General features: G+C 47.4%; 1 protein-coding gene across 2 annotated transcripts in view; it reads right to left on the bottom strand.

Annotated features, from left to right (window-relative positions):
• Nucleotides 1–13,157, bottom strand: part of SYNPR (synaptoporin) — a 110,508-nt gene that overhangs the window by 24,795 nt on the left and 72,556 nt on the right. For both annotated transcript variants that reach the window (XM_074602647.1, XM_074602646.1), the window contains one exon: nt 4,431–4,555. In XM_074602647.1, coding sequence (XP_074458748.1) covers nt 4,431–4,555 — 125 coding nt within the window. The remainder of the gene's footprint in view (nt 1–4,430; nt 4,556–13,157) is intronic.

The raw sequence follows: 13,157 nt of genomic DNA, 5'->3' as shown, positions 1-13,157 counted from the left end.
ATGAAAAGCTCCCATAAAATACAATTTCCTTTTCCTTCAGAAGCAAGGATTACTTCAAGAGACAGTTTTACTGGCACACTGGAAAGATACTAATAGGTGCTTTACAACAAAATGGAAAACGAAATTTGGTTTGCTCACTGCTGCGATACAAAGACATGCACAGACATATTCTTTCATCAGGCTCTCACGTTAGCACCACCGGGTAATCCCGTTCTGTCCCACCAGTAACTATGGCTCAATTCTCTGAACGCCTACGCACATACTTACCTTAACCACTGCTTAAGTGAGACTGTGTTTAAAATTTAATCGTGTGATCCTCTGGGCCGATATTTTCCAAGTAGCTTGCAGGATAAAAGCCACAAGGAAAGGCAAGATATACTCCAAATAAATTCCCACGCAGCATTTAACTTGGGGATATCCTGTGTTACGTCGGCTGGGCTAAAAACACCTCCAAAAGCTCAAGGCAAAGAGATTTTAGTTCAGGATCTGTCTCAGGACTTAACGGACAGCACATTTATGGGATTGTATGGAATGTTCCTCCCTTCCCATTGCTCTGCAGCCCAACGGCTCCGCTCCTGGTGCTCAGCATCGTCCTACAGCCCGGTTCCAAGCAAGGATTCCTGCCTTGTCCGGACAGGGACCGGCAGCAGTGAGATAACCCCAGAGCAGCAGGCGATGGTATCGCAGATAACACCTCTGGCTGGCAGCGTGTCTGTGCAGTGCAGCATCATGAGAGTGTTTCTGCCACACACAGCTCAGTTTAAATCAGTTGCTGAAGCCCAAACATCTCAGTACAACTCTGCCACTTCCAAGAAAAACATTAAGTTTGTGACATGAACAATTACGTAGCAAAAATCTGCGGTCATCTTGGTAAGTCAAGCCTGACAACTCAGCCAGCAACCAAAATAATTTGCCTTTAGGAGGACTGGTTAAAAAGTACCTCAATATGATGAATACCAGCAACAAATATGTGCATGGCAGGTGTACTATTCAACCACTTCGTATCAAAATAAAACCAATGAATAGTAAAGTACATGACCAGCGGCAAAATGTTGCTGGCATTAGCAAAAAATATTAAAAATAAATAGGACCTTCACCAGGACCCTTACGACAGAAAAAAATATTGCCTCAGGGCACTTGGATGAGTGACAAACCTGATCTGAAAGGGTGATGGACTGCAAGACTAACAAATAATTTCAAGATGTTGATTATTTTTTTCCCCCCACTCAAAGAATCATTACTGGGGTGAGGGTCAAGCTGATGAACACCTCAACGTGTGCCAAATTTGAAATAGATACTGTAGCAAGCACCGACCCTAATGCTGAGGAAACCTGCTAGTGTGGGAACAGAGAAGTTTTTTCCGTATTCAAACTTGTAAAATTTTTTGAAATACATATACAGGTATCCAGAAAAAAGGCTGATTTGTGCTTTAAAGCACGAAGAGGTAAAGAAATCCTTTAAAAGTAGAAGCAGGCAGAAGAAATGAGAGAACATTAATTTCTTCTTGATCTTTAACTGTACCCTTCAAAACTCCCTGTCTGCTGGAACTAATGACTTCTCTTGAATCCATTGTTTGCTGGAGACTTTTGCAACTTGTAGGCCGGGGCTGAGAAAAATCTCAGGGTGAGGAGATGCTCCTTGGTTTGCAGGAGCATCTGGAGCTGCCTGCTGTGGAGTGCAATGCGCCTTCTTCAATACAGCCAGGACTGGCCTGGGGCAGTATCACTCACTGGTTTGAAATCAGCTTGGCAATCCATATGTTTTGATCACGTATCCCCATACCCCACAAGCACTGTTTTTTCCTCTCCTGCATCCCCCCTTTCTTTATTTAACCTGATGGGCCCCAGAAGCACATGGTCACAAGTGATATGTCCCCCATTTCAGTCTGGAAAACTCCCACACCGTTTTGATGTTGCTTTAACGGGAAAGCCTTCAGGCTCCTTCAACCTCATTTCCAAAGCATCCAACTCCTCTCCCTTTGCCAAGCTGTCCTGTTGAGCTTTACAATTTTGTTTACTTGCTTAAAGCTCTTGACACTTACTCATCAACTAGCCAAGGTCTAGCAGTTCAGCTTCTGGGAGAGGAAAACAAAACCTCAGGCTCACAGAAATGGCTTTCTACATTTCAAGTCATGCTGGAAGGCACAGCTCAAAAAGCAGCACTCAGGTATTCGACCACTTCAGTGTCATTGCTGACAGCCACAGCAGCGCTGCGGTGTCAGATGCTCAGCAGCATCTCTCCTTCCACCTACACCTCCCTCAGCAATCAGAAAGCTGAAGTCATTTGAAAGGAAAATGCCATGTGAGCATGGACTTATTCAGACTCGGATGCAAGACAACTGGTGGGAAACTCATCCTACCTACAAAAAACCTACATGGCCACGCAGGCAGACAAGCCTCAGGACCACAGTCTTGATGAGGGAGCCTGAACTTTTTCCGAGGGTATCTTTCTGCTTTTTCCAAGGGTATCAGCTGCTCAAGTATCAGATACTACCTTTTCCAAGTAAGCTCACTTCTGGTTTTAGAGCATCCCCACTGCATTCTGTGGAAAGAGCACTGGAGAAAAGCAGAAAGAGCAAACTCATGAGGAATTCACAGGAATATTTAGACTAAAGAGTAAAATGTCACCAAGTTCCACGGGTAGCACCAGGCCAGATTTTCCACGCACACATTTGCTACCCCACACAGTCTGCACATCTTTGGACAGTCTCTGTACACGTGTCAGCTTTGCATGCAAAGTTCCAAACTGCACAAGAACTGAGTATTTTCATGCTTCTCCCAAAACACCAGCTGGCTTAGTGTCATCTCCCTTCCCACCTGCAGATTACAGGCGTATTTCCACCCTGTGGCCAACCACCCTGCTGCAGATGCCACCCACCCAACCTTCAGGTGCAGGCTCCTCCTCCTGTGTCCCACTGCCCTAAGCACCCCCAGCCACAGCTGGGAGCCACACAGGCAGGTCAAGGGCCGGCTACAGCCCCAGCTGGATCCCTCTGCAAATAAACCCTGTTTTGGATCATCTTTCCAACATGCTGGAATGCCACTATATTCCCAGTTTTCTAACAAGCAAGACTGTGGGAAATCGCAGATCCAGCCACGCCTTTCTAAAAGCAATGGTGGACTTGCCTGGTAAAACACCAGGAGACACTTGCTGGCGACATCTCTCCATTTTATTAACTTTTTACATAAAGTACTATTTTATAATCATGCAAATTAAAAGCACTTTACTGTAGGGTGTATTCTGTAATGAATGCTGGCGAAATGACCTATTTGGAAGTGAATCACATTACAAATCCACATAACTCAATTTTCAGGATCAATCTCACACATACTAAGCAGAAATGAAAGAAAACGCAGACAAGTTCAAGACAAAAAAATAAACATTTGTAATACCAGGAAATGTGCCTCTTTGGAGAAATAAATGTGTGTCAAGGAAGAACAACAGTTCAAGGAATCAAATTCAATTTCCACTGTTTGGAAGATGCTATATTTTAGAACATGTTAAGGAAGTAGATGCTATTACCTCTGGTCTGTGCATAGCAATCATGAGCAAAACAGCATGCGATTTCCCAAGGAGGCAAAATAATTCTAGAGTCATAGCGTACTGGGCTTGAGATCGGATTATGCATTCTTTTCTTAATCATCTCAATTCCTTTATGAAATTACTCATATGGAAGTGAAAGGTTTCTAGAGCGGACTTGACATTTTTAAAAAACAGAAGACTCTGGATGTTCATTTGAAGCAGGATCCTAAATGGCATGAGTATTTTTATATATATACTTTTTTTTTAGCCTCAGTACAGCTTTTGGAGTTAAACAACAAAATCTGTTTTCCTAAATCACTAGGTTCCAAGGTTTAAAGTATTCAGGCACCGAGAGATGCATACAGGCAATTAGTAGAATTTTCAAAAGCATTTAAAAATTATAGTTCAAACTTCTTTTGTCTTTTGTTCCCCCTTCCCCATGGAGTGGCTCTTCCAGGTCCTTGCTACTCCAATGGCTGGGAATCCTCCCTCGTTTCCAGCTTAGTTAATGGCTACATCATAGTCAATGGGTACTTTATCCCCTTTTTTTTTTTTTAACTTGGGCCAATGTGGTTTTGTTCTTTTTCCTTGCCTAGCCTTTTCCACCCCCTGTGGCCCCCTGAGCTGTCCTGGCCTTTACAGGACTCTGGGTACCTGTAATTGCTCTTTCCTCCTTCACTGAGTTCCCATTCCCCAGTGGTTCCCACGGTCCCACCAACACCAGGGTCCAGCCAATTTCTGCACACCCAGAGCCTAAACAACACGGTGAGGAGAACTGAGCAGCCCCAGATCGGTGCTTAATCAAAAGTTGCTACGAATGATGGAAAACCCCACCGAAAGTGGGCTTCACATCAGCCCCCAACGCCTGCCTCCCTGCAGACGCGCCGCCACGGCCCAGCCCGGGTTACCTGAAGGGGTAGGCAAAGGCTATGTCAATGCTGAGGTCACTCTCTGACTTGTTTGCACAGTCCACACTGAGGCGCAGTCCTCCAGAGTACCCACCGCATGTTGCAAATGCAAAGATTGCAAAAAGCTGTCAAAAACAAACAACATTTTTATTTCGTTTCGTTTCAGCAACCACCACAAGCAGATCCACGCAGCGGCTCCCGCTGCAGCGCTGGCCCCATCGGGTCAGGTTATCCATCACTCCCTGCACTCAAAGCATTGCCAGACATTACACCCTTCCCAAAAGCCGACATAAAGAACCACAAAACTTGAAGCTCGGTTGCCACGCAGAGACAGAAACATCACCATTCGTCTGTGCCAGGCATCTCAGCCCTCCCCCTCCTGTCTCGAACCCCCTTTTGGGATTCAGAACCCAGGCAGCTATTCAAATCATCCCACCGACAGGCAAGCTCGGACAAGAAGAGAAGGATGAATATTGACTGAGCATAATGAGTCAGGCTTAACCCAAATAAAACACTGATAGAAGTATTTAAAAGGAGCAACCGGGAGCAGCAATACTAGACCAAAACAGTTCACATGGCCGCCATCCCATTACCTGGCAAAACACAAAATTGTGCTGCCCCTCTTCCATTTCATGTATGACTTGGAAAAAAAACCACAATAATTTTTTATTACTTTTTTCTAAATTAATACCATAACCTAAGAGGGACATAGAGGTGCAGTAAACTCGCACTCAGCAAAACAGGAAAAAAAAAATAAATCAAGACTTAGGATAAGCTCAGACAAACCAGGCAGGAACAAAGAGCTTGGGCGGTTCTGATGGGAACCCATATTGCACCTTAATCTTCCAGGAGAAAAAGGTGCAGGAAGGAGCGTGCAGGCCAGAGACACATCAGTATTTATATTTATATCAGGGGTTCAGACAGAGGAATTGGACACGGGAGTGGGTGTCTTAAAACATCATTGACGTAGACTTCCTGGGAAGACCCTGAGCATAAGTGGGGACAGCTTACTTCTGCAGTTGTAACGTAAATTAAAGGACAGGCTACATTTTGTTGATTGTACCACTCCGGAGCTGAAGTAACTCCATCAGCTTTAACACAGCTACTCGGAGATCTACAGCAGGGCAGATACGGGAAACGAGACGCAAACCCCTGATCCCAGTCACATACAATTAAATAAGCTAAAAGCCAGCAACACGGAGGAAACAAACAGCGCACGCATCTGGAAAAGAAAATGTGTACTTGGACATTGAAAAATTACACAGAAGGCAAATGTAATGGCAAAATAAAGGCCTGAATGATTCACTAAAAGGAATATGGAAACATATAAATAGAAAAAAATAGACCTATCCTCGCTGCACAAGGCTCTGCGAAATACACCATTAATCTGATTTCTCCCAATTCAGAGCATGAGCGAGGCCGGCCGTTTCAGCAGCCTCCTCGGACTTCAGCTTTGCCTCTGCATCTTTTCCCCAGACACCCCCAGAGGACAGGGGCGACTCCCGAGCACTGGGGCTGGGAGATGCTCCCAGGCTGCGAGGCGATGTGCCGAGCACGGTGGAGCACAGAGAACAACACGAGGTCCCACCCTGCTACTCTATTCCAACGCCACCAGGGCATACCATTGGGGATAGGTTTTACAAAGGTATTTAGGCGCCTAATGTTGATAAAAAAAACTTTGAATCAATTCTGCATGCTGAGCTCACAGAAAAAAAGGAAAGTTGAACTTGACTGTGAATCGACTTATTAAATATGTGCCATGAAATAAATGTTCCTACTACAATTTGAACAGTGCCCCTTCATCCTAAATGAGACACTTCCTCTGTAAATACAAGAAGCTTCTGCCCTTACATGTAGCACAGCACTGAAAATTAGTATTAATCATCTCAGTTTAATTTGTGAGGCAATGTCAGACAACAACAAATTACAGAGAACAGGAGACATTAGTGCTGACCTGCTTTCTGGCCTAATTAATGGAGTTGCAAATGCAAGTGTTTTGCAGATACATAAGGAGGCACAAAGATTAATGCAGTGATATATAAAGAAGGAACTGAAGGGCTGTGGTGCGAGACGTGCCATCAAGGAAGAGCCATCACCTCTCAGCTACAGCCCTCAGCATGGGGACAAGCAGAGGAAAGACACGCAGGTGAAATGCATCTCCTTTAATCAAGTACTGGAAACCACCATAAATGTCTGCCACCACGTTTATTCACCAAGGCAATGGAGTCATGCCCTAAAACACAGCTCAGGCTATTCCTTCTCCAAAAGGATCTCCTCCACAGAATCACAGAATGGCAGGGGTTGGAAGGGGCCTCTGGAGATCATCTAGTCCAACCCCCTGCCAGAGCAGGGTCACCCAGAGCAGGTGGCACAGGAACGCGTCCAGGCGGGTTTGGAATGTCTCCAGAGTTGGAGACTCCACCACCTCTCTGGGCAGCCTGTGCCAGGGCTCTGCCACCCTCAGGGTAAAGAAGCTCCTCCTCATGTTTAGGTGGAACTTCCTATGCTCAAGTTTGTGCCCGTTACCTCTTGTCCTGTCGCTGGGCACCACTGACAAGAGCCTGGCCCCATCCTCCTGGCACCCACCCTTTAAGCATTTTTAAGCGTTGATAAGGTCCCCCCTCAGTCGTCTTTTTTCCAGACTGAAGAGACCCAAATCCCTCAGCCTTTCTTCATAAGAGAGGTGTTCCAGTCCCCTCATCATCTTGGTAAGCCCTTTGCTGTGCGCTCTCCAGGGCTTCCCTGTCCCTCTTGAGCCAGGGAGCCCAGAACTGGACACAGAGATCCTAGTTTTTCCTCTCCCCTGTCGAGAGCATCTTTGACAGCAGACTCAGGCACCTGAAGCCTCAGCCAGCTTATTTCTAGCCTTTACTCACCTTTTTCCCCACGCCACGTTTAGCTCTTAACCAGAGGCTTCTCAGACGCTTTCACTCTGAAGGCTTCAGCAAACCCTTCAGCCACCATCCTCTCCAGCCACAACCCACCAGCACCCACCCTCGCTCGGCACAGACTCTGCTCCGAGCACCCAGGCAGCACCCACAGGGCAGGTGGGGAAGGGAAGAGCACCCAGCTGGAGATTTTTATACCCAACTTCAGCAGGGCCTCAGCCAACCCCAGCTTGGCTCTCTGCCGCGGCTGCATCAGATGCTGCTAACGGCTGGGATGGCCCAGCTGCCAGTAACACCACAGCTGTGTGCCGGGGCCACGCAGCACCTTTTGGAAGCATATTTACATTTCGCATTGCAGGAGGGCAGAGCGAGGGCTGTAAAGCAATGGTATTTCCCTGGGGTACCCTGGCCAAGCAGCAGGCGTAATTCTCCTCTCGCCCAAGCAACGCTCTCCCACCTCTGCGTTCTTTCCCCAAGTTTTGCTGCTTTATGTTGTCAGCGGAGCGCCTGGTGTATTAAGCCAAGATTTACTCGTCAGCTTTTGTGCACACTGTAATTCTGTGGCAGTTGCAGGAATGCTGTAAACACCACTGTATTTTATTATAGCAGGATTTGTGTAAATGGCAGTTGTAAACCCCATAATGGGAGCTTTACGGGCCAGATTCAATAAAAGCTCCATCTGCGAGATAATTTTATTGAATCTGGCCTCTCTGAAATTGAAAAGTTTATGGAGAAAGGGAAAGCGTTTCCCTATGTTCCTATTTACTCTTCGCCTATAAATCCACACTCAGCGCTAGTCCCATCTGCAGTGTGCATGCATATCGCTTTTCCCCTTCATAGGAGATAAATCTTCCCAGCACACAGTTACCTCTGGTTATCGCATGGCGGCTGCCTCCTTCCCTGGAGGAACAGCAGCCGGGAGAAACACGGTGCCCCTCAGGCAACAAATCTTGGCTGCCGTGGCCGTGCAGAGCAAAGCCCAGCCATCCCCTGCCCACCCCGTCCCTCCTGCAACAGGGGATGCTGCCCTGTGATGGCCCGATGACGATGCAGCAGGGAGGTTGGTGCCTTTGCACCCACCTGGACCCTTGAAGGGAAACGGAATGTGCCTGTTCCCAGCCTGGATCCACAGTGGATGTGGGATAACACCCCAAGCAAGCATCCTGCTCGTTTGATGTGCGCTATCGAAGCAATTACCAACGATGTGCCTTACCAAAGCAATTTGGACTATAGACCAAATAGGGGAGGTCTCCCCAAATAGGGGAGGGGGAGGAAAGGACACGATCTGAGCTCTGTGTCACAGACCAGAGCAATGCACATCTCCCGTGTCCAGTCCAGCCTGGTTGGAAGATCACCCTTCGTCCACACGGTTTCAGACACATCTCTAACAAGGCAGCACATCTCTGAAGCTTGCAAGGCCTTTCTGCTCCTGTTATGGGATATTCCCCATCCCCTGCTCCTGTTATGGGATATTCCCTCCATGTCTTTGCAGCCTTGGCCTGCGCTATTGGTATATTTTTGTAAGGAAGCACTGGCCCAGGTTGCCCAGAGAAGCTGTGGCTGCCCCATCCCTGGAGGTGTTCAAGGCCAGGCTGGATGGGCTCTGAGCAACCTGGTCTGGTGGGAGGTGTCCCTGCCCAGGGCAGGGGGGTGGAACTAGAGGATCTTTAATGTCCCTTCCAACACAAACCATTCTGTGACTCTATGATTCTACGAAATCAGGTAAATCGCATACTCCAACAGAAATTATATTTATTATGGTACTGTGCAATAATAAGCAGCCTTCACTGTCAGATCAGATTAGCATGTTTTAAAGATCAGTTGGCTCCTTAGCACCCTGAGAAAAAAATAGCAATATCATTTCCAGCAGAGCACACGCTCCTCACACCAGCTCAGGGCAGGCAAAGGTTCATCAGCTGATTTAGGGCATCAGCTGGGAGCCCTCCTTCTTCTGATGCTTCAACGCAATGGCACTGGACCCTCTAATTCAGTATTCAGGGGCTGTTGGTTATCCAGACTCCAAACTCAAGGCTGGTCCGTTCGTTTCCTAGCCCAGCCGTCCTCGGTGCCCGGGGGCTGGGGGTGTGCGATGCCCTGGGGGAGCTGAAGTCCCACCTGTGCATTAGACAGTTGGCAGCGCCTCAGCACGCGACCCCAGACATCAGTCATCCCGCCGTGGAAAGGAAAAACGGGATGATTTCCCATCGCTTCTCCGCATTTGGCTTTCCGACAATTCCCCTCAATGCCTGCTGAGCGACAGGCTCGCTGTGTGCACCAGAAGAAGGCAGAATGGTTCCTGACAAGGCGAGTTAAAAGGGTTATGTAGAGCATGTTACAGCTAAAACATCCCGTTAGGAAGATAACACTGTCATTTAAAATTGATGAAATTTTATATAAACCACTTGGTTTTTCCAGGAGCACGTCTGCCCCGTGCAGCAGCCTTTGGCAGCTCGCTGGCAGACGAGATGGAGCCACCCTGGGGACGCACCCCAAAATCCACGCCGGTGCAAAGGGGAGATCCCCGCTCTGCCTGAGGGGGGATCTCGGTGACTCCTCCAGGGTGGCGAGGTCTTAAAAAGAAACCGTGTCGGTCTTGCCTGGAGCTGTGGTGGCCAACAACAGGCTGTGCGGGACACATAGCTCAATACGTGGGTTGGTCCTCAATGCTTTCACTTGGGGTTGAGGGAGGAAAATGGGAATGAACCTGCTGGATGCTTTCCCAGAGAGGTCCCTCTCAGCCCCCCCACTCCTGCCCTAACACTGGAAAGCCGAGGGGAACTCCTGACGCTTTCAAAGAGCAACCCGAAATATTTGAAACACCTACTCTTTTATTAGTCATTTTACACATTCAAAGTGTTTTACAAAAGACATCTTTTTCTGGCATCGTTTCTGGATGTAAGGCTTCCCTTTCTCTGGATCGCCATAATAAAGAGACTGCAAAACGTTTGCCAAATGTCATATTGCTTTACGCTTTCTGCCGCTCGCCATGGCCAAGGCCGCGCGTGAGAGCGGGGAGGGAGCACCACGTCCCAGGGCCCCGGAGACGTCCGCCCGCAGCCGGCATCGCTCACCCAGCACAGAGCCTCGTTAAACGGAGATTATTTATTTATAGAGCAGAACCAGTAATTGAACATTATTATTAAGACTGTAAAGGGAAGGTTCGAAGCCACTAAATGACTGTACGGGAAAACATTTACTGCAGAGCTGATGGCCCAAAATATGTCACCAGTGAAGGATTAGGAAGCACTCTCTCCTCCAGGTCTCTGCCTGTTTCTTTTTTAAAATCTGGCATTTTTCCTGCGCGGATCTGAGCTGCAGACTTCCTGGAATCACTTCTCCTACATACAAGCCTTTGTGCACTGGAGATTATCAGATTATTGACTTTGGGATTCCTAATTATATCAACTTGACTGGTTGATGAATTGGAGGTGGATAGCATGGCAGCCGACGCAGTGCCGGGGGAGTAGGCGATGACTAGCAGGAGTCATATTCCTCCAACAGCTACACGGGGAGAAAGCTGAAATATATTCTGCTCCTGCTGAGAAATAAACCCTAAAGAAATTGTCCACTAATTGCTGGGATTTAGTGTGCCCCCTTAAAAATAAACAGCAGCATTGCAAAGAATGAGGCCGTGCCTGCCCAGATCTGGTCTGCATGGAGGGGAAAGCCCAGGGATAAGGGAAGATCTCGGAGTTTGGGGCTTGAAGAACCACATGTGCCCCACCTGGGGATCGTTGTATGTCTACCCAAACATCGACCCCGGCAGTGCCTCAGGTTTAGCACACCGCTGAAGGACCACTCAAGCGAGTGTCACACATCGGGAGGCACTTGCAGACCATGCGCACCTCCAGGATGTGGTGGCAGCTGGGAATGAGCTTTTGGTGTCACCATGCTGGAGCTGAGGACGTACACCCTGTCCAGACCTCAAAGAAAGCACCTCATAGCTTTCACTTGGCTATCAGTCTCAACGTTTCCAGCGTCTTCCGAAAGGGGAATATGGCAATGCAACTACAGTTGTGTTGGAGGAAAATCTTTACATCAACAGTTCTGTATGGCTTTACGCTGAGCTACGCGAATGAGGCCCTTTCTTACGCATGCCATGTGGCGAGGGTGGCTATTGCTGGAAAACACCACGTCCTCCAGCCCCCGAGGCCAGCGGGACCCACACAGCGTGAGCCACCATGTCCCCAGCCACTGTCACCCACCTGGAGGAGACCACCCTGCTCCAAGACCTCCCCACTTGGCCCCAAACCTCTGCTTGGCATTTTAGGGCACCCCGTACAGAGCCGCCCTCGATGCCACCGGCTGGACGGAAAGACCTGACCCATGGTGGGCAGGACCCCTGCAGCATCCTCTGTTTAAAGCACAGCATTTCATTTAACGCTTCGCATTTTTAAAATGAAAAAAAAATAATAAATACTTAATTTGATTCTTAATGGAAAGATTTATGGAAATGAAATTGGGGTAGTTTTAGTGAGTAAAGATCATGTTATAATAATTTGGTTCTACAATACTTTAATCCCAAGGAGACAATTTTCTCTCTTTTTCTTTGAAGAAAATGTTTATCTTTTTTATTCATCTTTCATTGATTATTCTAAAAATCCCATTTAGCTCCACCACATAACGGTATGTAGTCTTTTCTCATTATATTTTAATAGAATAAAACCCAACTGTACATGAGAGGATTAGATAGCCATTCGTTGAGGTAAAGAACATTGTTCCTCCAGATGGCCAGACAGAATCTGTGTAATGCCTTTCCTATTTATTAAGTTCAAAATGTAATGCAAGCTGATGAGATGTGTTTCATCCAGTATTTAATGGGTCAGCCATAAAGTTGAAAGCTAATGCTAAGGTTGGCAGCATGCATGGAAGAGTTAACAAGCAGAAAATAAAGACATATTTAGAGCATCTCTTCTTGGACACCGTGAAATGAAAAGTTGTCAGAAGACAAAGCTACTTACACAAGTGGGGCAGAGACGCTAAATTCTTCCAGGCCCTCTAACCATTTGGCAAAGGTTCGAGATAATTGAAGATATTTACAAGGACCTGAGGTTTGGGGTTTTTTATTTATTGTATAAATTGCTTTCTGCAATTAGTGGACACTAACAGATTGGCATCGAGTCTTCCATGAAACAAAATATATCGATACTTGCTGCAGACAGATGTACAAGCACCTGGGGTAACGACTGGGTGTACAGCGCTTCATTTGGGATGTATCCCAGAGCAGGACTTCTGCTGCATTCACAGCCCGCGGCCCTTTTCCCCGTCGCAGCCGGGGAGAGGTCTGGAAGCTACAGCTCCTCCTCTGCAGTCTCCACAACTCCGCATTTGTACCCTCTTCTTTTAAGGAGGCGGGAGCACAAGTTGGGCAGATTTGTTTAGATTTGTACATATGATCCCTGAATAACTCATGTTGTGACATATATCACTTCAGCAGAGACAAGCGCTTCTTTTGGGGCCTGAAAACTTCTCCAGTCCTAGACTGCTGGTACAAAAGACAACCGTGGTGGTCTCTACCGAGATCCACATTGCGACAGTGCCCAGAGCATCGCAAGTGCCAGCCCAGGAGAGCGGCCACCCCCAGGCCCAGTCCCCATCTATGCCAGCCATCCCCCTGCACGCCCATGTCATCTCATGAGCTGCTCTGGCATCAATCACCTGTGACCGACCACAGGCAAAAAGCAAGGAAAGCCACGGTCAGGTAAAGGAGAGGTTTTCTAACAGGTGATGTTAATTCTTATTTTATTAACAGGTAAGGTTCAACAACCCAGCAAACACTCAGATTCATGCATAAATGTAATTCTGTTCCTGCTCCCTCTTGGAAACACAGGTTTTGTGC

Source organism: Larus michahellis, chromosome 10 (genome assembly GCF_964199755.1).
Source record: "Larus michahellis chromosome 10, bLarMic1.1, whole genome shotgun sequence".
In the NCBI taxonomy this organism is placed as follows: Eukaryota; Metazoa; Chordata; class Aves; order Charadriiformes; family Laridae; genus Larus; species Larus michahellis.
The sequence above is the reverse complement of the archived record's forward strand: the minus strand, read 5'-3'. Positions and strand labels throughout refer to the sequence as shown.